The 23,986-nt window shown below is 46.7% G+C and overlaps 4 protein-coding genes across 17 annotated transcripts in view; all 4 read left to right on the forward strand.

The window, feature by feature from the left end:
• The window catches only part of LOC310692028 (uncharacterized protein), a 49,316-nt gene that overhangs the window by 24,352 nt on the left and 978 nt on the right, over positions 1–23,986 (forward strand). The window contains exon 5 of one of the 4 annotated variants that reach the window (XR_014518648.1): positions 17,065–17,305. The exons of 1 other annotated variant lie outside the window; for it this stretch is intronic. Coding sequence is in view for 1 of the 3 variants with exons in the window: in XM_083472410.1 (XP_083328536.1) it covers positions 5,581–6,416 (836 nt within the window). In the remaining 2 variants the exon portion in view is untranslated. Of the gene's footprint in view, positions 1–5,580; positions 7,804–17,064; positions 17,306–23,986 lie in introns of those variants that run through there. 2 more of the 4 variants (XR_014518649.1, XM_083472410.1) reach the window with 2 other exon arrangements.
• LOC310692027 (uncharacterized protein) overlaps positions 1–23,986 on the forward strand; it is a 105,606-nt gene that overhangs the window by 24,070 nt on the left and 57,550 nt on the right. For 4 of the 10 annotated variants that reach the window (XR_014518644.1, XR_014518645.1, XR_014518646.1 and 1 more), the window contains exon 1: positions 2,535–3,378. Coding sequence is in view for 1 of the 10 variants with exons in the window: in XM_083472397.1 (XP_083328523.1) it covers positions 21,549–21,561 (13 nt within the window). In the remaining 9 variants the exon portion in view is untranslated. Of the gene's footprint in view, positions 1–345; positions 397–537; positions 556–2,526; positions 3,379–19,547; positions 19,565–20,761; positions 20,845–21,442; positions 21,562–23,986 lie in introns of those variants that run through there. The other 6 variants (XM_083472408.1, XM_083472409.1, XM_083472400.1 and 3 more) reach the window with 6 other exon arrangements.
• LOC310692033 (uncharacterized protein) lies at positions 5,442–23,603 on the forward strand. The gene is made up of 2 exons (XM_083472418.1): positions 5,442–5,460; positions 22,752–23,603. The coding sequence occupies exon 2, from the start codon at positions 22,769–22,771 to the stop codon at positions 23,585–23,587; it is 819 nt and encodes a 272-aa protein (XP_083328544.1). The 5' UTR covers positions 5,442–5,460; positions 22,752–22,768; the 3' UTR covers positions 23,588–23,603.
• Positions 8,986–16,378, forward strand: LOC310692022 (uncharacterized protein). 2 transcript variants are annotated; one of them, XM_083472387.1, is made up of 6 exons: positions 8,986–9,045; positions 10,038–10,520; positions 10,691–10,772; positions 11,028–11,110; positions 11,635–11,761; positions 15,102–16,378. In XM_083472387.1, exons 2-6 carry the CDS (start codon positions 10,119–10,121, stop codon positions 16,085–16,087), a joined length of 1,680 nt encoding a protein of 559 aa, XP_083328513.1. In that variant the 5' UTR covers positions 8,986–9,045; positions 10,038–10,118; the 3' UTR covers positions 16,088–16,378. The 2 variants fall into 2 exon arrangements, with proteins under 2 accessions (XP_083328513.1, XP_083328514.1); XM_083472388.1 differs by lacking the exon at positions 8,986–9,045 and adding an exon at positions 9,401–9,558.

The following is a 23,986-nucleotide window of genomic DNA, read 5'->3' on the forward strand; positions in this document are numbered from 1 at the left end:
GAACTGTCTTATGTGCTGGTTTTTTAGTATTGGATAGTTGTGGTTTTTTAAAAATGTGATTTTAAAGTGGGGGTGTCTTTGGAGGAGCGTTGAGCTATGTCTGCCAGCTTGAGCTGGAAAAGTGCCTGTGACTCACAGCCAGGATGGTCACTGTCCTCACCCACAGCCTCAGCTTTTGTAGCTGGAGTCCATCTGTACATCCATCACCCTGGACCAAAGGATTAAAAGAACAAAAAAGATTGGCTGGCCAAGGGTTAAGAGGAGCGGAGCTGCATTCCTAGACTGGACAGGAAAAGGAAGGTGAAGCTGGCAGATCCTACAGAACCAAAGCCCCTCCCTCCGCTACGCCTTCCTTCCTAGAGAGGAAGGGATCTGCCCGCTCTCTTCTGGGATCTGGTGAGCCTCCTCTCCCTTCCCCAGAGGGTGCATTGGGGCGAAGGGGAGGGGCAGAGGGTGTCTTCCAAATCCATGCAGCGTGGGACCCCCAAGTGAGGGAGCAGAGGGTCCTGACCCTTTCTTTTCTGCAAACCAGAGTAGGAGGCGAGTTCGCCGCAGGTATAGATAGATAGATAGATAGATAGATTCTTTATTGTCATTACACTAGTGCAACATTGCACCAGTGCAACGAAATTGGATGCCATCCCTTAAAAACAAAAGCAAAACAACAGCAACAACCAAACAAACCACCTTCCAACCACACCCACACCCACACCCATCAAACTCCCAGGTCTCACTATCGAGTTACAGCATTCAACAAGGCCACAGCTCTTGGATAGAAACTATTTTTCAGTCTATTTGTCCTTGACTTGATGTTTCTATACCTCCTGCCAGAAGGCAGTAGTGCAAACAGACTGTATCCCGGGTGAGATGGATCCTGCAGGATGTTGTTTGCTTTCCTAAGGCAACGGGAACCGTACAGTTCTTCCAAAGGTGGAAGAGGGTGCCCAATAATCCTTTGGGCTGTGGTTATGACCTTCTGGAGCACCTTCCTCTCCCTAGCTGTACAACTGGAGAACCAAGCACAAATACAGTATGTAAGTATGCTCTCTATGGAGCCTCGGTAGAAGGACACCAGCAGTCTCTCACTCAGATTGTTCTTTTTTAAAAGTCTGAGGAAATAAATTCTCTGCTGGGCCTTCTTCACCAGAGCAGTGGTATTTGCGCTCCAAGTCATGCCCTGATCCATAATCACTCCCAAAAACCTGAATTCCGCCACCCTCTCCACCCGTTCCCCGTTGATATACAAGGGCTGAATGTCCGCCTTTTTTTTCCTGTAATCCACCACCAATTCCTTGGTCTTAGCCGTATTAAGAACCAGATTGTTCTCTCCACACCAAACACAGAGCCGCTCCACCTCGTCCCGATAGGCGGACTCATCCCCTCCTGAAATGAGCCCCACCACCGTAGTATCATCAGCAAACTTGATGATTTTGTTGCTGGAGTAGATGGCTGAACAGTCATACGTATAGAGAGCATAGAGCAGGGGACTCAACACGCAACCCTGTGGTGAGCCGGTGCTAAGGCTAAGGGCTGTGGACACATGTGACCCTACTCTAACCCTCTGAGAACGTTCTGACAAAAAATCCAAAACCCAGAGACAGGTGGAGTTGGGGAGTCCAATCGTCTCTAGCTTGGACACCAGTCTATGGGGGAGGATAGTGTTAAAAGCAGAGCTAAAATCCACAAACAGCAGCCTCACATAATTCCCCGGCTGCTCCAGATGGGACAGAGCAGCATGGAGAGTGGTGGTGATAGCGTCTTCTGTGGATCTATTTGCCCTGTATGCAAACTGGTAGTTGTCAAAAGTTGATGGAAGACAGGAAATAATATGACGACGCACCAGTTTCTCAAAACACTTCATGATGATTGGAGTCAGTGCAACTGGTCTGTAGTCATTCAAACTACTGATTGTGGATTTTTTAGGCAGAGGGACAATAGTTGACGACTTCAGGCAGGGTGGGACAATAGACTGGTGTAAGGACTTGTTGAAGATCTTAGTAAAGACCCTCGCCAGCTGATCCGCACAGCCCTTCAACACCTTTCCGGTGATGCCATCAGGTCCAGCCGCCTTCCTCGGATTCACCATCCTCAATACTTGTCTCACCTCATGCTCCTCTACAGTGAATGAGGGGCCCCTATGGGCTGGTGGCTGTAATACCGGCGTCTCAGGTGGCTCCTTCTCGAAGCGAGCAAAGAAGAGGTTAAGCTCCTCCGCCAGCAAAGGGTCACCGTCGACAGCGCCAAGGTTAGGTTTGTAGTTGGTAATATGCTGAATCCCCTGCCACATCTGTCTTATGTTGTTGCTCCTTAAATTATCCTCAATCCTCTGCCTATGAAACTGTGTTCCTTATTGTGCCAACTCCCTGGGGCACCCACAAAATTCCGCATGAAGGAGCCAGACAAGGTGAGGTACAGGTGGGTAAAGGATCCCTGGACGGTTAGGTCCAGTCGAATTCAGCTTTGAAGTGTGGCTCTCATCGCTGACTTCAGCCTGAGGGAGCTGGTGTTAGTCCACAGACAGGATTCAGGGTCAGGTGGCCAGCAGAACTAGACCGCTTCTGGCGCCACAGGACACCGTGATGAGTGCCAGAGCGCATGGAAACGCCATTTCCCTTCCTGCTGCAGTGGTACCTATTTATCTACTCGCTTTCAACCCTGCTAGGTTGGCAGGAGCTGGGATAGAGCAATGGGAGCTCAGCCTGTCTCCCAGATTCGAACCTCCGACCTTACAATCAGCAAGCTCAAGAGGCTCTGTGGTTTAGACTACAGCGCCACCCCATCCACGACAGCCCAACACCCCCCCAAATCAGAGGGCACTCAGCAAATGAGACTTTCATAGAATCACAGAATTGTAGAGTGGGAAGGGACCCTGGCAGTCATCTAGTCCACCTCCCTGCATTACGAGAATCGCCACTAAAGCATCCATGACGCTTTTAAAATCTCCATGGAAGGAGAGTCCACCAGCCTTTGGAGGGAGGCTGTTCCATTGTTGAACACCCCTTACCCTCAGAGACTTAGACAGAAGCTCCTTGAAGCCACTGAGTCAATTCCCCTCCTGTCAGGTTCCTCTTTCTCCATCTCAACCATTCCTCATACGGCTTGGCTTCCAGACCCTTGATCATCTTGGCTACCCTCCTCTGCACATGTTCCAGCTGGTCAACATCCTTCCTAAATTGTTGTCCATGTGTGGCTAAAGTATTCCATCTGTGGTCTGACCAAGCAGTATAGAATGCTGCTATTACTTCCCTGAATCCGGACACTAGACTGGCTTCCCACTTACCTTTGTCTCTTGCAGGTGATATAAGGTTGCTGGCAAGACCTTCTCATCCATCTTTTCTTGGTGGTGGAGAGGAAGCAGGGACTGTGGAACCAGCTCAGGTAGGGGAAGGCGGCCTTGTGGGGGAAGAGGTGGAGGGGTGGGGCAGGCAGGGGTCCTCTGGAATTTCTCGCCTCCTCCTCTTGTCTTCTGTCGAAACTGCCCCTTGAAGTTGTTTTTAGGGCATTGGGTGAGTCCTCCACCTACACAGAACAATGCACAGAACAAAAGACAAAATAAAATACCGTATTTTTCGCTCTATAACACGCACCCGACCATAACATGCACGTAGTTTTTAGAGGAGGAAAATCCATAGGCATGCCACCCATAGGCATTTCCTCCATAACACGCACAGACATTTCCCCTTACTTTCTAGGAGGAAAAAAGTGAGTGTTATGGTGCAAAAAATACGGTAATTCCATTAAGACGTTAAAAGAAGCATCCATACTTAGAATGTATGGGAAACAAAACAATCCCATTAAAAAAGGCACAGCACTTAACAGGCAGGAAACAGCAAAACAATTTGTGGTAATATAATCATTATACTGGCTAAGAGGAGGACCTTTCTCTCTCTCTTTTAAAGAGTTCACTGTCCTTTGAAGACGTCGCTGTTCCTGAGGAATGGGTGTTGCTGGATCCTGACCGGAGAGCTCTGCATACGGAAGTCATAAAGGAGAATTGTGGGATCATGGCCGCTCTTGGTAAGGCTCCCTGTTGGATCTTAATATCTTTTTTGAAATTCCGTACTAATCTGTCTATGTAAGAAACATCCCAGATTTTGATGGTTCTGAACAGCGCCACCTACAGCATCTGGGATTCTCACACCCCACAGCTCACCTTGAATGGAGGGTTATCCAGCTGTATTGCAAGACGATACCCAGCTATTCCTCATTCTGCTAGGTGGTGTTTTCAAGTTCATTCATTTTCCTTTGCATCCAGAAACTCCAATTCTTATTCTCACTCACTATCAAGAAAATTCTTCCTCCGGTCCAGTACAATGAGTGTTCCTTATTAGGATAATAATCTATAATCCTTTATTTATTGTATGTTCATTAATTTGTACCCAATCCCATTTCCTGTTGGTCATGATGTCCCACCTTAATTTAGGAAGGAAAGTCCTTCCAATTACTTTCCTTCCATCTTTCCCCCAGATGAGTCACCAGTTGCTTGGTGGTTTCCCCCCGGAGTTTACTTCAGCCATCACAGAATGTTTCTTACTGTTTCAGTCCATGGCTCCTCCATTCCTCCAGAATAATAGTTAAGAAACAGCCTCGTTAGAGGGCTTTGTGTTTTTCTTTTCTTTTTCTTCTTCAACATCTTCTATTTATCCAATTTACTTTCTTTTCCTACTTATCCACTCTGTTTTATTTTTATTTAGTTTGACTTTCATTGTATTCTATGCTGAAATCCCCTGAAAACAGAGCAAGTGAGGTTCATCTCCCTATCTTCAAAGGGAGAGTGTGATACTGCTATCTTTGCCCTGTGTCAGGGAACTGCCATCGGAGGAACAGGTGGTGGAGGGGCTCAGGGAGGCTGGGAGAGACTCAACAGCTGAAGCAGGAACCAGCAGGGGGAGGAGTGGATCTCTGAGGGAATGCGAGCAGGAGGGAGGGCTCAGAGACACTTCCAGCGAGAACAGTGGGGAGGTATCTGAAGCTCCCATAGGGAGACCCACGCCTCGCCGGAAACTGTCACGCCGTGAGTCCAGAAGACGTGTTTCCGTTAAGGAGCTTTTATGCTGGAAACGATTCCGAAAACAGCCACTGTCGGAATCTGCAAGTGACTAGAGCAGCCATGCCTGAGGGGCTCCGTCACAGACAGAGGTTTGTGAACGTGCACAGACTCTGAGGGACTACGCTTTTACGCACAAGCAGCTCATCATCCCATCACACCCTGGCTATCATAAATCATCACATAAGAATCTCTGCTGGCAGAGCGGCAACAGCCAAGAACTAGCCAGCCTCCCCCACCTTGGAAGTCACCGCTTCTGTCCATTATGCTTGACCAAAGAGATGAGTGACATTAGAGATGGAACGGATTTGGTGATTGCCCAGACAAAATCCATTCCAGAAAAGAGCCAGGCTTTTGGAATCTCAGGTTCCCATATCCCTGAATGCCAGTAAACAAAGCCAGTGAACCCTGAAGTAAGATCTCATCTATCTCCTTTCTGTTCTTCCTCTCCCACAAGCATTAATGAGCATTGTTCAATAATTGCAGGCTCCATTTCTTGCTGAGGCTCTAACCCATTTCTCTTTTCTCTGCAGGTGGTGATGAATTGGAAATGAAGAATATGGAAGACCATGATGAAATTGACACAGAGGAGAAACCATATAAAAATTTGGAGTGTGCAAAGAGCTTCAGTCAAAGCTCCCATTCAACTTCCCATCAGAAGAATTCCATTGGGAAGAAACCTTATCAGTGCTTGGAGTGTGGAAAGAGCTTTGGTTGGAGGGCTCATCTCACTGTCCATGAAAGAATTCACACAGGAGAGAAACCATATCAGTGCTTGGAATGTGGCAAGAGCTTCAATCAGCAGGCCAATCTCACTACCCATCAGAGAATTCATACAGGGGAGAAACCTTACCAGTGCTTGGAATGTGGAAAGAGCTTCAAGGAAAGGGCCAAGCTCACTTCCCATCAAGTAATTCACACAGGGGAGAATCCTTATCATTGCTTGGAGTGTGGAAAGAGCTTCAACTGGAAATATAATCTCATTTCCCATCAAAGAACCCATACAGGGGAGAAACCGTTTCAGTGCTTGGAGTGTGGAATAAGATTCAGTCACAAGGGAAGTCTCACTTCCCATGAAAGAACTCATACGTGGGAGAGTCCACACAAATGCTTGGAATGTGGAAGGACTTTTAGTCAGGACTCCCATCTCATTTCCCATCAAATAATCCATACAATGGAGAGACCATATAAATGCTTGGAATGTGGAGAGTGTTTTAGTCAGGAGTCCTTTCTCACTTCCCATCAAAGAACTCACAGTGGGGAGAATCACAGTCTCCCAGAATCATTGAATTGTTGCATTGGATTGGATGGTGAGAGTCATCTTCTCCAACCCCCTGCAATGAAGGATATTCAACAAAAGAATTCATGACAGATGGCCGCCCAACCTTTGCTTGAAAACTTTCCAATTCAGGAGTGTCCCACACCACCTGAACTACTTTCTTTCACAATCAAACAGTTCTTGCTGCTAGAAAGTTCTTCCCAATGTTTAGTCAGAATCTCCTTCCTTCTATCTGAAATCCATTGGTTTGGGTCCTCCTTCCACCAGAGTAGGAGAGACCAAGTTTGCTCCATCTTCCATGGCACGGCCCTTCGCATATTGAAAGATGTGAAGCAGTGCCTGGTCCCCCAGTGAGCATCATGGCTAAGGAGGGACTTGAACCCAGGACTGCCAAGTCGTATTCTGACACTCTAACCACTATACCACACTAGCTCTGTCAGGCGACTCTTGGAAAGTGTGCATGCAAGTGTTCTGGTGCTTGTATTTAACGTGTACACGTTGGCTCAAAATAATAATAGTGCATTTAAATTACTGTTAGCTAAGGAGGCAGAAAAGGCGAGTTTCGGGGTGATGTAGCTGAGAACTGGGAATCATGCTTGTGTAACAACAACATCAAAACCAGAGCTTTGCTTAATTAAACCTATGTCCTTTCTAATTAAAATCTATGTCCTTTCAAATGTGTTTGTGGAAAGGGGTTATTCTTTCTTTTATTGCATATTTTGTGTTTTTATTTTGCATCTTTATGTTGTGAAACACACTGAGATCTTTGGATGAAAGACGTCATACAAATGTAATAGATTAAATAAATAAATAGCAAAATTGTCATAAGCAATAAATAAAACATTAAAATACACAATCATACTGAAAAATAGCCACATAAATCATGAGAAGATCTAAAATAAAGATAGAAAAACCTGTAGCAACAACAAACCTGCTAAGCCCAAGAGTTTATTCAGCGGCCCCAGCTTTTTTAGACGGAGTCAGTCTGGACTTTGCTAGGCCGCATGGGAAAAGGCCTGCAAGGCAGGAGAAGGTCTTAAGAGGACTCACAGCCAGGATGAGGGGGCCGGGCCTCAGGCCGGTGGAGAAAGCCTGCAAGGAAACAGTTGGAGGTTGAAATCAGTACTATAGGAATAGCCTTGTAATACCCATTGTTACAATAGTAATAAAGTAAGAAAAGAAAGAAAAGAAAAACTGGAAGATTTGAAACCATACACTTATGTTGGAGTTGCCATATTTCAAAAAGTAAAAACCAGGACACTCTGAAAGCTGTTGAGCATTTTTTAGGAAGACCCTAATATAGTTGTACTTTTTATAGGGACCCCCCCCCCCCATTTTATGAGAATGCCAAAATAACAAGATTTTTTTATTGATTTATCTAAGATCCAGGAAAATCTGGACTTATGGCAGCCCTAACTTATCTACACCAAGTTATCTTGAAATGAGTGTTTGTTTTTAATAAATCAGTTGTGCTCCACCTCAGACCTCATTCTTCGCTAGGTTGGGGGTGAAGTGTTCAGGTCAGAGTTCTGGGGTGGCAGTGGGAATAAGGGGGTGTTTGGTGAAAGGCCCATCTGTGCCCCCTGAATGCAGAGGGAAGGTGGAGCAGGAGGGGTGGGCGCAACGTGGGGAGAGAAACAACCTCAGTGTGGTGCATTCAGAAGCGTTTATCCAAGTGCTTCATATAAAAAAACTTTTAAAACATTCCTATAAGGTAGACCAGTAGCATAGGCACAGCTTTTCTTAAACTTCAGTTGGTAAAATGAGCTGTTACACTTCAGGCAAATAGATGTTCCGGTTTCTAGACTGGGTGGGGAAAGCTCAAATCCGTCTCTCGCTCCTTTCCTTAGTTATGGCAGGTGTAGCAGTTCAATCCTTTTGACCCAGCCCAGGTTCCTTTCCCTCAGCCTCCCTCTCTCCTCCCCTCCTGAGGCGTTTTATTTTGTGCGCCAGACCCCGGGGATCCCTCGGCCCCCTTCTTTCTCTCAGACCCCCAGAGACTCAGCCTGGCTTCCCCCCCCCCAGCCCCTCCAGCCCCTCTTCCTCGCTCAGCTGCCAGGCTCCTTCTTCTGGCCCCAGAGATTCTCCTCAGGGAGGATCTTCCACCCAGACCAGAGCCACTGCTCCACTGCTCCCTCAGACTCAGCCTCTCAGTCATCATCATCATCATCTTATTATTATTATTATTATTATTATTATTATTCCTTCCTCCCGCCTCAGCTCCAGCCTCCAAACTCCCTCCGAAAAGGCGCCTCTCATCTTCCCGCCCAAAGGGCTGGCTCCGCCCCCGCCTCTCTGGGGAGCCAATCAGAGAGAGAGGTTCCCGCCCCCTGGTGGCGTCTCTGAGGGACTGCAGCTCCAGACTCGGCCCGGGCTCAGCTGCCCCCCCCTTAGTCTTGCCTCCTTGCTCCTTTCTGGAACTGCCTTGCAAGTGGGGCTGCTCTGAGGGGGCTGAGCTCTCCTTGCTGGGCCAGAAGGAAGGGGCAGGCAGAGAGGAGAGGAGAGAAACGAGGAAATGGCTCGTCAAATGCTGCCGCGAGATTTGCTCCAGCGAGACGTCATCGTGTTCTCTCAGCCGGGTTAAGAGGCACTGAGCTGGATTCCTAGAGAGGACCAGAAATGCAGGCGGGGGCGGGTCCTCCAGAGCCCAAGCCCCGCCCCCCAGCCCCTTCCTGTCAAGAGGCAGCTGTTCTCCCCTCGGAGGCGCCTCCTGCGTCGAGTGAGTCTCCCTCTCTTCTCGCTTAGGGGAGGGGGAAGGGGGACCCCCCAAATCTGGGAGCAGAGGGTCCAGGGGGTGGGGAGGGAACCACGAGAGTCCTCTAGGCCGAACAGGAGCAGTGCAGGAATCTCCCCTCCAATGCTGGCCAGACCCATGGCTGCTGCCTTTGGGAGCCCAGGGGGGGAAAGGCCATGAGGGAAGCCAGCCCGCCACTTGCTCCCTGCTTTCCATCGCTTTCCGAGTCATCTTCAAGCGCAGCTCCGCATGGAGGGCAGGGCAAATATCCCCCCAGAAGCAGAGCATGGAGTCCCCTGGCCACAAAGGGACTGAGGCTGGCACACGAGTGGGATGTGGAGGCGGACACTCAAGGGGGTGGGATCCAGAAGTACCCCACGCAGGTGTGGGGGTTCGGCTGTGTCACATTCTTAATTACACAGCCACCCTCCTGAATTCCCAGGGCAAATTCCCGGATTAAAACACAACCTTGAAAACAGTTGCAATCACAGAAAGAAGGTAGGTCCTACTTTACCTGCTTTTGAGTTCTGTCCTTTGGCCTCACCCACTTGGCCCTCAGGGCGTTTCCCAGATGAGGATCTGGCCCTCAGAACAAGGGGAAAAGGACCCCATCTCAGTAGTTTGTCTTGAGGAGGTGGGAACTCCTCACTATAGCCTGGTTTCCACGTTACACTTGGTATGAATGACTCACTTGTCACTCACTGTTCTGACTTTATTCCTTGACTGCAAACACGGAAAGGCAGGATCAACCAGGCTGATTCATTTCACAGAAATCCCTTCACTTTCCTGCACATCTGGGACGGTCACTTTCCTTCTCCTTTCTCTTCTTAAGCAAAGCTCAAAGTCCGGCCAGTGCTGCAGCCCAGCCTTTGTTCCTAGCGAGACTCATCCTCGCTTGCTCAGAGAACATTTCTCTCCTCTTCTCCGTGTTGTGATTTTATAACAGAACAATGGTTTGTCTTTGTTGGATTTTCTAGCGCCTCTAATCTGGACGAACAGAACTTGGCAGAGGGCCAAGGGGATCCTTCCTGTCTCTTGGAGGCTTCCTTAGAACACACATGGATGTGCAAGACTCAGCTGGCCCTGAAGCAGGAAGAGGCCCGGCCATGGAAACGGGAAGCAGTGCAGGATTCTGGGAAGGCTCTGGGCAGAAGATCCTGGGAGAGGAGGGCACCCTCCGCTCAGAGGTGCAGAGCCAGAAGTTCAGCTGGCTCCGTTACCAGGAGGCTGAAGGACCCCGAGAGGTTTGCAGCCAACTCTACCACCTTTGCCACCAGTGGCTGAAGCCAGAAAGGCACACGAAAGCTGAGATGCTGGACCTGGTGATCTTGGAGCAGTTCCTGGCTGTCCTTCCTCTGGAGATGGAGAGCTGGGTGAGGGAATGCGGAGCAGAGACCAGTTCCCAGGCAGTGGCCCTGGCCGAAGGTTTCCTCCTGAGTCAGGCACAGGAGAGGAAGCAGGTGAGAGAGACTTTCCTCTGGATGCTCCCAAGGGGCTCCAAGGAGGGAGCAAGACCCTAAATCTCATCCTTTTTCGGAAGGCTACCAGATGCTACTAAAATTTTTGCCTCTGCCATTCCTATTCTGATTCTTTTCCCCGTCTCTGTTTTGAATCCTTGTTGCTGTTTCAGGGAAAGGATCCGTTTGCTGAATTGTGTCCTGATTCCTCTGAAGTAGAGAAGTCTCTGTTGGACACCAGAGATAAAGCACTGGGTAAGAAGGAAGGAAAATTTTCTCAGTTTGGTCCCATTCTGTTGGTGTTGAAAGTAATCTAGTGGTTCTTTTGATCTTTTTGGGGAAGACACTTGAGGCCCAGAGCCCAGAGGAGCCTGATATATAATTTTGCACAATTAAATCTGAAATAGGTATAGGGGAGTATTTCTTAATCTGTAGTTAGAGACGCACTGCTTCACCTCTGAGAGAAGCATCCTGCACTCCGGTCTCCCCACTTCCCTTTGTCTCTCGCAGGTGAAAGAAGGATGCCGGCAAGACCTCCTCCTCCATCTCTTCATCCTGGTGGAGGGGAAGCAGCGGCTGAGGAACCGGATCAGGTGGGGGGAAGGAGCCTTGGGGGGAAAGAGGCTGAGTAGACAGGGCGTTTCTGGGGACAAATGAATCCCTTCTTGACTTCTATCAAAGCTGCCCTTAGCAAAGGCTGAAAATGCCATTAATGAAGGTTTATGCACTGAGGATAAAGAGTAACCCCTTCACCTTAACTCTGAATGTCACTAGTATTATTCATTATAAATTGTCTTTGGGACATCTGGGGAGTCTTTCCATCCCAGAACAACACACAGGGAGAGGAGAGAGGGATTCTTCCATTTGGCAAACTGGAATGCTTGCATAGACATATTGATCTGAATAAAACAAGGTGGAGTTCCACCCATTTTCACTAAGATTCCTACCCATCATTAAAATACACTATGAAAGAACTCCATTAAAGCATTAAAATAAGCATCAATAATCCAAATGCGCAGCAGACCAATGCAATTAAAACAATCCAGGCAGGAAGCAAAAGAGCAACGTGCAGGAAATAATCTTTATGCTGCCTAAGAGAAGGATATTTTTCTTTCAGAGCTCAGTTTCTTTTGAAGATGTCACTGTTTGTTTCACGGCTGAGGAGTGGGCGTTGCTGGATCCTGCCCAGAGAGCTCTGCATAAGGAGGTTACAGAGGAGAATCGTGGTATCCTGGCCTCTCTCAGTAAGGATCCTAGTTGGATCATGAGATCTGTTCTGAAATTCCATACATGTATCTCTATTTTGATGGAGCTCAATAGCGCTGCCTTCAGCAGCTGGGCTTCCAACACCTCCACAAGTCACCTTGAATGGAGGACTGTTTGGTCTGGGAATGTACTTCCTCCAATTATGCCTTTCTAAACAGAGATCTTAATTGTCAGGGGTCCCTTTAGAATCAAAGAATCATAGAGTTGGAAGAGACCACAAGGGCCATCAAGTCCAACCCCCTGCCAAGCAGGAAACACCATCAGAGCACTCCTGACATATGGTTGTCAAGCCTCTGCTTAAAGACCTCCAAAGAAGGAGACTCCACCACACTCCTTGGCAGCAAATTCCACTGTCAAACAGCTCTTACTGTCAGGAAGTTCTTCCTAATGTTTAGGTGGAATCTTCTTTCTTGTAGTTTGGATCCATTGCTCCGTGTCCGCTTCTCTGGAGCAGCAGAAAACAACCTTTCTCCCTCCTCTATGTGACATCCTTTTATATACCTTTACCTTAAACAGAGATCAGGCTGCTCTGAACTGCCCGAACCTTTTAAAATGAGGCTTCCTTTTTAAAAGGTAAAGGACCCCTGACCCTTAAGTCCAGTCGCAGATGACTCTGGGGTTGCAGCGCTCATCTCGCTTTACTGGCCAAGGGAGCTGGTGTTTGTCCGCAGACAGCTTCCAGGTCATGTGGCCAGCATGACTAAGCCGCTTCTGGCGAAACCAGAGCAGCGCACGGAAATGCCGTTTACCTTCCCACCAGAGCAGTACCTATTTATCTACTTGCACTTTGACATGCTTTCGAACTGGTAGGTTGGCAGGAGCAGGGACCGAGCAACGGGAGCTCACCCTGTCGCGGGGATTCGAACCGCCGACCTTCTGATCGGCAAGCCCTGGGCTCAGTGGTTTAGACCAGTGTTTTTCAACCTTTTTTGGGCAAAGGCACACTTGTTTCATGAAAAAAATCACGAGGCACACCACCATTAGAAAATGTTAAAAAATTTAACTCTGTGCCTATATTGACTATATATAAAGTAATTCTCTTGAATAGGAATCAAATAAACACAAAGAAAGTATTTTATAATTACTTAATTATGAAATAGTAAGTAAACAGAAATTTGAAAAATTATAAAATACTTTATTCAGTGCGCAACCTGGGCCTGTTTGGCTGAACACAAAGCTGATATTCTGGCTGGAATCGAAGAAAGACACACACGTAGCTCTTCGTCAACAGCTCTCAGTCTCTCTCTGTATTTAGTTTTTATAGCACTCATGCTTGAAAAGCTCATCTCACACAGATATGTAGTGGAAAATGGGAGCAATGTCAAAATAGCTTTGTTTGCCAGAAGGGGGAACTCCTTGGCACTATCCAACCAAAAACTGTCCAAAGGTAGATCAGCAAATCTTAGCTTGAAACCACAATTTTGTCTCAGTTCAGTTAGTTCCTCCTGCTCCTGTGAAGTCATGTCCTTTCCACCAACTGATGCTGAGCTATAAGGGTCCCTAACCCAGTCAAGGCATTCAGTGGAGACTGAAGAGAAATAAAATGACAACTTCTCCAGTTCTCCTGGTAACTCGAGTCGCGACGTCTTCTTCTCTCCGCTGCTGCGCATACTGTGCTCGGGCGGGAAGGAAGTCGGAAGATGATGTCCTACTGTGATAGGTCCAGGCTGGAGTCTGGACCAATCACAGCCCGGACATCAGAAAAGTGGAGGGTGTCCCCCTGAGGAGTGCCAATCGGCGCCCCTGCTGGCCGAGGGTGGGGTCAAAAACCCCACCCCCCCATACCCAGGACACAGTCCGGCGCCCGCCTAGTGGGCGAAAATTTGAAATTTTTTTTTAAAAAATCTTTCGAATTTTTCAATTTTTCCCACGGCACACCAGGCAACATCTCGCGGCACACTAGTGTGCCGCGGAACAGTGGTTGAAAAACACTGGTTTAGACCACAGCACCACCCGCATCCCTTCATTCATATGTGTGTGTGTGTGTGTGTGTGTGTGTGTGTGTATTCATTTTTACATTCTACAATGTTTCAACAACATTTAAATCTAAACAAATTTAGCCTACATTTTCTGCCACTTCCCTCCCACCCCCAACTCTGGGGTTCCTTATTTGATATTCTATCCTTACTGCATAATCAATTCAAATCTATTTGCAAATGTATCCTTATACTTCCTTTAACTTACTTCTAATTGCTCATATTTATGTCAATCCTGCTAACATTTTCAATTGTTTTCAATTTGTCTTTATATATTCAGCAAAATTTCCCCATTCTGTTAAAAATAAGTATCTCACGTTGATCTCTTAATCTTCTGGCAAGTTTGGCAATCTCAGCATGTTACGGCAGTTTTACTTGCCAGTCGTCTTTTGCCAGTCGTCTTTTGCCAGTCGTCTTTTGTTGGTACTTTTTCTTTCCATCTTTGGGCGTATACCATTCAGGCAGCTGTGGTAGCATACATATACAGGTTTTTTCCTGATATTTGGGTACCTTCCTCCCATTACACCTGAAAGGGAAGTTTCCGGTTTTTAAACAAAGATTATTTTCAGCATTTTTTTCAACTCGTTATAAATCATTTCCCCGAAGACTTTTACTATCTTACAGGAACACAATATGTGAAAAAGGTACCTTCCTTCACTTGACATTCCCAGCAGGCATTTGATTTGGTCTTGTACATTTTAGCTAAGTTACTAGGAGTCAAATACCATCTATACATCATTTTCTTTTAACTCATAGCATGCTGTAAATTTCAAATCTCCATTCCACAATCTTTCCCATGCTGCCATTTCAATGTTATATCATCTATCCACTGCTCAATGTATCATCAGTGATTTGACCTGTTCATGTTTTGTCTACCATTCTAATAATATTTTGCCATTATGGTTTCTATTTCCCAGCAAGTTTTTACATTTATCCCAAACTATATATAAGTTTTTCCTAATAACATGATTCATGAAAGCTTTATGCCTTTCAGTTTTTCCATACCACAAATATGCGTACCAGCCCAATTTATGATCATGCCCTTCTAACTACAAAATCTGAAGAGTTCTCAATGTTAACCACTACTTTAACCAGTAAAGGCATAATAAACAGTGGTAACTTGGTTTTCAAATGGCTTAGTTGCCAAACAAATCAGCTACCAAACGCTGCAAACCCGGAAGTGTTCCAGTTTGCGAACATTTTTCAGAAGCCAAACGTCCGACGTGGCTTCCGCTTGAGTGCAGAAAGCTCCTGCAGCCAATCGGAAGCTGAACCTTGGTTTTCGAACACTGGGAACTCCATTTCTTTCTTAGGCTCTGATCTGTTCCTCTCTTTGTTGCAGGTGGTGATGAATTAGAAACTAAGAACCAGCGAATCCGTGACAAAATCCACACAGTGGAGAACCCATGTCAAAATGAGGAGTGTGGAGAGAGCTCTCATTCCTCATCCCATCCAAGAAATCCCATTGGGAAGAAAACGTATCAGTGCTTGGAATGTGGGAAGAGCTTCCATCAGAGGTCCCATCTCACGGCCCATCAAAGAATTCACACAGGGGAGAAACCCTATCAGTGCTTGGAATGTGGAAAGAGCTTCAACATGAAGCAAAATCTCACTACCCATCAAAGAATTCATAAAGGAGAGAAACCTTATCAGTGCTTGGAATGTGGGAAGAGCTTCAGTACAAAGGCCTATGTCACTTCCCATCAAAAAATCCATACAAGGGAGAAACCATATAAGTGCTGGGAATGTGGAAAAAGCTTTGACTGGAAATATAATCTCACCTCCCATCAAAGAATTCATACAAAACCTTTTCAGTGCTTGGAATGTGGAAAGAGCTTCAGTGAAAGCATCAAACTCACTGCCCATCAGATAATTCATACAGGGGAGAAACCATTCCAGTGCTTGGAATGTGGAAAGAGGTTCTCTCGGAGTGACTCTTTCACTTTCCACCAAAGAACTCATACAGGGGAGAAACCCTATCAGTGTTTGGAGTGTGGAATGAGATTCACTCAGAAAGGAAGTCTCACTTCCCATCAAAGAACTCATACCTGGGTGAGCCCACATAAATGCTTGGAATGTGGAAGGACTTTTAGTCAGGACTCCTATCTCATTTCCCATCAAATAATTCATACAATGGAGAGACCATATAAATGCTTGGAATGTGGAGAGTGTTTTAGTCAGGAGTCCTTTCTCACTTCTCATCAAAGATCTCACAGCAGGGAGAATCAGATTCCCCAAGAATCATTGAATTGTTGCATTGGATTGGACGGTGAGAGTCATCTTCTCCAAGCCCCTGCAATGAAGGATATTCAACAAAAGAATTCATAACAGATGGCCATCAAACCTTTGCTTAAAATCCTTCAATTCAAGAAGAGTCCACCACCACCTGAACTTCTTTGTTCTACAGTCAAACAGTTCTTGCTGTCAGAAAGTTCTTCCTGATGTTTCATCAGATTCCCTTACTTGTATCTTGAATGCATTGGTGTGTCCTTCCACCGGAAGAGAAAAAAGCAAGTTTCCTCACTCTTCCATGGCACAGAACTTTCGATGTTGGAAGACGTCTATCACATCTCCTTCTCCGTCTCCTTTTCTCCATAATAAACATCCCAGCTCCCTCAACCGTTTCTCCAAAGTCTTGGTTTCCAGAGCCATGATCCCCTTGGTCTCCCTCCTCTGCACCATCCCAGCTTGTCAGGGATGAAGCCGATCCAGAACTCTGGTTCAAAAGGTTTGGCCCCAGAAGCATCAAAGCCATTGTAGAGACAGAATGTGTGCAACACAACATTCCTGCATCGCAGGGCTTGGAGTGGAAGACCCTTGGGGTTCCTTCCAACTGCATGATTCTATGATTCTATGTTGATGCAGCCTAGAATAGCATTAGCTGGGGTTTTTTTGCAGCTGCACCTCACTGTTGACTCACTACAAGCTTGTGGTCTACTAAGAGGCCTTGATCCTTTTCCAATATATGCATGTTATTCCTGCCTATGTGCAGAACCTGATATTTGTCCCTACTGAAATTCATTTCTTGCATTCAAATACCCCCTTTCCCCCCAAGGTTCTCCCCCTCTTCTTTTAATCCTGACAATAACCCTGTGAGGTTGGTCAGGATGTGAAGCAGTGCCTGGCCCCCAAGGACACCTGGTGAGCCTCATGGCCGAGTAGGAATTTGAACCCAGGTCTGCCAAGTCATACTCTGACACTAACCACTATACCACACTAGCTCTGTCATGAGACTCTCAGAAATTGTGCCTTTGTGCGCTTCTGCTTCACGTTTAGGCGCAGTATTCTGGTCCTTGTTTTTAAAGTTGTGTACACATGTATCAAAACAATAATATAATAGTGCATTTAAGGTACTGTTAGCTAGGGGGGCAGAAAGGGTGAGTAACCATCTACCTTGGTTCTCGAACTTTATCCGCTCTGGAAGTCCATTCCCAAACCAAAGCGTTCCAAAACCAAGATGCGCTTTCCCATAGAAAGTAATGCAAAATGGATTAATCCACTTCAGACTTTTAAAAACAACCCCTAAAACACACACAAAAAAAGAGCCGCAAAAATAAATAGCAAAAAAAAAGACAGACCTCAGCATGACACTCAAAACAAAAGTGGGGCACTCAAAATGGAAGTGGGGCACTCGAAACAGAGCATGTTTGGCTTCCGAAAAATGTTCACAAACCGGAACACTTCCTTTCTTGTGGGTTTCAAGTTGTTTGAAGACCAAGGCGTTTGAGAACCAAGGTACTACTGTATGTCTTTACAAATGTGTTTGTAGGAAGATTGTTATTCTTTTGTATTAATTCTTGCTTTTATTATGTCTTTTGTGTTTTTATTTTGTATTTTTATGCTGTGAAGCACTCTGAGATCTTCTGGTGAAAGTCATTATACAAATGTAATAAATGGCAAAGTAAAAAGGTAAAGGTACCCCTGCCCGTACGGGCCAGTCTTGCCAGACTCTAGGGTTGTGCGCTCATCTCACCCTATAGGCCGGGAGCCAGCGCTGTCCGCAGACACTTCCGGGTCACGTGGCCAGCGTGACAAGCTGCATCTGGCGAGCCAGCGCAGCACACGGAATGCCGTTTACCTTCCCGCTGGTAAGCGGTCCCTATTTATCTACTTGCACCCGGGGGTGCTTTCGAACTGCTAGGTTGGCAGGCGCTGGGACTGAACGACGGGAGCGCACCCCGCCACAGGAATTCGAACCGCCGACCTGACAATCGGCAAGTAGTCATAAACAATAAATAAAACTTTAGAATACACAACCAGACTGAAGAATACCACATAAATCATGAGAAGTTCTCAAATATACAAAAACCTACAGCTACAACTCCCCCCCCAACCTGCTAAACCCAAGAGTCTGTTTAGCAGCCTCAGCTCTTGTAGCTGGAGTCAGTCTGGACTCTTTTAGGCTACATGAGAAAAGGCCTGCAAGGATGGAGGTTTTGGAGACTTACAGCCAGGGTGGTCTCTGTCCTCTTCATCAGCCTCAGCCTTTGTAGCACTGGGTCCTTCTGTCCTAGGCCATGTGGAAAAAGACCTGCAGAGAGACAGACTTCTAGGCTTGCAGCCAAGGTGGTTTCTGGCCTCTTCAGGAGAGACCGTTGGAGGTCGGAGTGGGGTGGGAGAGTGGTGGGAGTTGTGAAGGAGGGTTGGTTAGATCAGTAGAAGAGGAACAGCATAATAAAGCCTCCTTTTACAGTTTTAATAAAATAAAAGTAACAGGCATATCTGAAAGCACATGATGTACACAAAGTTACCTTGAACTTCCTGTTTATGTTTTAATAAAACGGTTATACTGCACAAGACATGTCATTCCTTGCTATGTTGGGGGAGAAGTGTTCAGATAGGAGTTCTGTGGGGTGGCACCAGGAATCAAGGGGGTGTTTGGTGAAAGGCCCCTTGAATAAAAGTGGGAAGGTGGCACAGGGAGGTGTGGGCACTGCCAGAGCACCTCTGAGTGATGGCTAAGGGGGCATAACATGGGGAGATAAACTAGACCTCTTCATGGGACATTCCGAAGTGTTCAAAGTGCTTCATGAAAACAAACATCCATATAAAGGGGACCAGTAAAATTTCTCCAATGCAGGTGGTTTGAGAAAATGGATGGAGAACCTTCCTTGCCCACCCAAAAATCCCAGTCTGATTTTAGCTGCCTATTGACACCTGTTTGGTGTCAATCCCAGGCATTTGCTGAACTGTCTTATGTGCTGGTTTATTAGTATTGGATAGTTGTGGTTTTTAAAAAATGTGATTTTAAAGTGGGGGTGTCTTTGGAGGAGCGTTGAGCTATGTCTGCCAGCTTGAGCTGGAAAAGTGCCTGTGACTCACAGCCAGGATGGTCACTGTCCTCATCCGCAGCCTCAGCTTTTGTAGCTGGAGTCCATCTGTACATCCATCACCCTGCACCAAAGGATTAAAAGAACAAAAAAGATTGGCTGGCCAAGGGTTAAGAGGAGCGGAGCTGTATTCCTAGACTGGACAGGAAAAGGAAGGTGAAGCTGGCAGGTCCTCCAGAACCAAAGCCCCTCCCTCCGCAGCGCCTACCTCCCTCGAGAGGAAGGGATCTGCCGAGCCTCCTCTCCCTTCCCCAGAGGGTGCATTGGGGTGAAGGGGAGGGGCAGAGGGGGTCTTCTAAATCCATGCAGCGTGGGACCCCCAAGTGAGGGAGCAGAGGGTCCTGACCCTTTCTTTTCTGCAAACCAGAGTAGGAGGCGAGTTCGCTGCAGGTATGAAACTGTGTTCCTTATTGTGCCAACTCCCTGGGGCACCCACAAAATTCTGCATGAAGGAGCCAGACAAGGTGAGGTACAGGTGGGTAAAGGACCCCTGGACGGTTAGGTCCAGTCGAATTCAACTTTGAGGTGTGGCTCTCATCGCTGATTTCAGCCTGAGTGAGCCAGCGTTTGACCAGGCAGGATTCAGGGTCAGGTGGCCAGCAGGACTAGACCGCTTCTGGTGCAAGAGGACACTGTGATGAGTGCCAGAGCGCATGGAAACGCCATTTCCCTTCCTGCTGCAGTGGTACCTATTTATCTACTTGCTTTCAACCCTGCTAGGTTGGCAGGAGCTGGGATAGAGCAATGGGAGCTCAGCCTGTCTCCCAGATTCGAACCTCCGACCTTACAATCAGCAATCTCAAGAGGCTCTGTGGTTTAGACTACACCCCCCCCCCCAAATCAGAGAGCACTCAGCAAATGAGACTTTCATAGAATTGTAGAGTGAGAAGGGACCCTGGCAGTCATCTAGTCCACCTCCCTGCATTACAGGAATCAGCACTAAAGCATCCATGACGCTTTTAAAATCTCCATGGAAGGAGAGTCCACCAGCCTTTGCAGGGAGGCTGTTCCATTCTTGAACACCCCTTACCCTCAGAGACTTAGAAGCTCCTTGTATCCACTGAGTCAATTCCCCTCCTGTCAGGTTCCTCTTTCTCCATCTCAACCATTCCTCATACGGCTTGGCTTCCAGACCCTTGATCATCTTGGCTACCCTCCTCTGCACATGTTCCAGCTGGTCAACATCCTTCCTAAATTGTTGTCCATGTGTGGCTAAAGTATTCCATCTGTGGTCTGATCAAGCAGTATAAAGGCAAAGGGACCCCTGACCATTAGGTCCCGTCGTGGCTGACTCTGGGGTTGCGGCGCTCATCTCGCTTTACTGGCCGAGGGAGCCGGCGCACAGCTTCCGGGTCATGTGGCCACCATGACAAGCCGCTTCTGGTGAACCAGAGCAGCACACGGAAACGCCGTTTACCTTCCCGCCGGAGCGGTACCTATTTACCTACTTTCACTTGACGTGCTTTCGAACTGCTAGGTTGGCAGGAGCAGGGACCGAACAACGGGAGCTCACCCTGTCGTGGGGATTCGAACCGCCGACCTTCTGATCGGCAAGCCCTAGGCTCTGTGGTTTAACCCAGAGTGCCACCTGCATCCCAAGCAGTATAGAATGCTATTACTTCCCTGAATCCGGACACTAGACTGGCTTCCCACTTACCTTTGTCTCTTGCAGGTGATATAAGGTTGCTGGCAAGACCTTCTCATCCATCTTTTCTTGGTGGCGGAGGGGAAGCAGGGACTGTGGAACCAGCTCAGGTAGGGGAAGGCGGCTTTGTGGGGGAAGAGGCGGAGGGGTGGGGCAGCCAGGGGTCCTCTGGAGTCCCAGGAATTTCTCAACTCTTCCTCTTGGCTTCTGTCAAATCAGCCCTTAACAAAGACTGACAATGTTATTGAAGAAGGTTTATGTGCTGAGAATAAGGAACTTATTCACCTTAATTCTTCTTCTGAATGTTGTTACCATCATTTATTTATTGTTGCTGTTTTATTTGTCTGCTTATCATGAAATACTAAAATATGCTCCTCACTAGTTTACAAACCATTAAAAAATGTAACCAGGATTCACCTAACCAGCCCCATCTGTTGCACAACTGGGCTTTCCTCCTTCTGCACCCATGTGCCCCTTGAACTTGTTTTTAGGGCATTGGGTTAGTCCTCCACCTACACAGAACAATGCACAGAACAAAACACAAAATAAAATAATTCCATTAAGACGTTAAAAGAAGCATCCATACTTAGAATGTATGGGAAACAAAACAATCCCATTAAAAAAGGCACAGCACTTAACAGGCTGGAAACAGCAAAACAATTTGTGGTAATGTAATCATAATACTGGCTAAGAGGAGGACCTTTCACTGTCCTTTGAAGACGTCGCTGTTCCTTTCCCAGGTGAAGAGTGGGTGTGGTTGGATCCTGACCGGAGAGCTCTGCATACGGAAGTCATAACGGAGAATTGTGGGATCATGGCTGCTCTTGGTAAGGCTTCCTGTTGGATCTTAATATCTTTTTTGAAATTCCGTACTAATCTGTCTATGTGAGAAACATCCCAGATTTTGATGGTTCTGAACAGCGCCACCTACAGCATCTGGGATTCTCACACCTCACAGCTCACCTTGAATGGAGGGTTATCCAGCTGTATTGCAAGACAATACCCAGCTATTCCTCATTCTGCTAGGTGGTGTTTTCCCAGACAACTCAAGTTCGTTCATTTTCCTTTGCATGCAAAAACTCCAATTCTTATTCTCACTCGCTATCAGGAAAATTCTTCCTCCGGTCCAGTACAATGAGTGTTCCTTATTAGGATAATAATCTATAATCCTTTATTTATTGTATGTTCATTAATTTGTACCCAATCCCATTTCCTGTTGGTCATGATGTCCCACCTTAATTTAGGAAGGAAAGTCCTTCCAATTACATTCCTTCCATCTTTCCCCCAGATGAGTCACCAGTTGCTTGGTGGTTCCCCCCGGAGTTTACTTCAGCCATCACAGAATGTTTCTTACTGTTTCAGTCCATGGCTCCTCCATTCCTCCAGAATAATAGTTAAGAAACAGCCTTGTTAGAGGGCTTTGTGTTTTTCTTTTCTTTTTCTTCTTCAACATCTTCTATTTATCCAATTTACTTTCTTTTCCTACTTATCCACTCTGTTTTATTTTTATTTAGTTTGACTTTCATTGTATTCTATGCTGATATCCCCTGAAAGCAGAGCATGCGAGGTTCACCCCAGTTCATCTCCCTGTCTTCAAAGACAGAGTGTGATACTGGTGTCTTTGCCCTGGCTATCATAAATCATCACATAAGAATCTCTGCTGGCAGAGCGGCAACTGCCAAGAACTAGCCAGCCTCCCCCACCTTGGAAGTCACCGCTTCTGTCCCTTTTGCTTCACCAAAGAGATGAGTGACATTAGAGATGCAACAGATTCCATGATTGGACGAAACAAAATCCATCCCAAAATCCATGCCAGAAAAGAGCCAGGCTTTTGGAATCTCAGCTTCCCATAAAGATGTCCCTGAATGCCAGTCAACCAATTCCATGAACCCTAAAGTAAGTCCTCTCATCTATCTCCCTTCTGTTCTTCCTCTCTTACAAGCGTTAATAAGCGTTGTTCAATAATTGCGGGCTCCATTTCTTGCTGACCCTCTATTCATCTCTCTCTTTGTTGCAGGTGGTGATGAACTGGAAATGGAGAACAAGGGAGACCATGATGAAATTGACACAGAGGAGAAACCATATCAAAATTTGGAGTGTGCAAAGAGCTTCAGTCAAAGCTCCCATTCAACTTCCCATCAGAAGAATCCCATTGGGAAGAAAGCTTATCAGTGCTTGGAGTGTGGAAAGAGCTTTGGTTGGAGGGCTCATCTCACTGTCCATGAAAGAATTCACACAGGAGAGAAACCATATCAGTGCTTGGAATGTGGCAAGAGCTTCAATCAGCAGGCCAATCTCACTACCCATCAGAGAATTCATACAGGGGAGAAACCTTACCAGTGCTTGGAATGTGGAAAGAGCTTCAAGGAAAGGGCCAAGCTCACTTCCCATCAAGTAATTCACACAGGGGAGAATCCTTATCATTGCTCGGAATGTGGAAAGAGCTTCAACTGGAAATATAATCTCATTTCCCATCAAAGAACCCATACAGGGGAGAGACCGTTTCAGTGCTTGGAGTGTGGAATGAGATTCAGTCACAAGGGAAGTCTCACTTCCCATGAAAGAACTCATTCCTGGGAGAGTCCACATAAATGCTTGGAATGTGGAAGGAGTTTTAGTCAGGACTCCCATCTCATTTCCCATCAAATAATTCATACAATGGAGAGACCATATAAATGCTTGGAATGCGGAGAGTGTTTTAGTCAGGAGTCCTTTCTCACTTCCCATCAAAGAACTCACAGCGGGGAGAATCACAGTCTCCCAGAATCATTGAATTGTTGCATTGGATTGGATGGTGAGAGTCATCTTCTCCAAGCCCCTGCAATGAAGGATATTCAACAAAAGAATTCATGACAGATGGCCGCCCAACCTTTGCTTGAAAACCTTCCAATTCAGGAGTGTCCCACACCACCTGTACTTTCTTCCACAGTCGAACAGTTCTTGCTGCTAGAAAGTTCTTCCCGATGTTTAGTCAGAATCTCCTTCCTTCTATCTGAAATCCATTGGTTTGGGTCCTCCTTCCACCAGAGTAGGAGAAACCAAGTTTGCTCCATCTTCCATGGCACGGCCCTTCGCATATTGAAAGATGTGAAGCAGTGCCTGGTCCCCCAGTGAGCATCATGGCTAAGGAGGGACTTGAACCCAGGACTGCCGAGTCGTATTCTGACACTCTAACCACTATACCACACTAGCTCTGTCAGGAGACTCTTGGAAAGTGTGCATGCAAGTGTTCTGGTGCTTGTATTTAACGTG

Source organism: Podarcis liolepis (assembly GCF_965112155.1).
Source record: "Podarcis liolepis genome assembly, chromosome: 13".
NCBI lineage: Eukaryota > Metazoa > Chordata > Lepidosauria > Squamata > Lacertidae > Podarcis > Podarcis liolepis.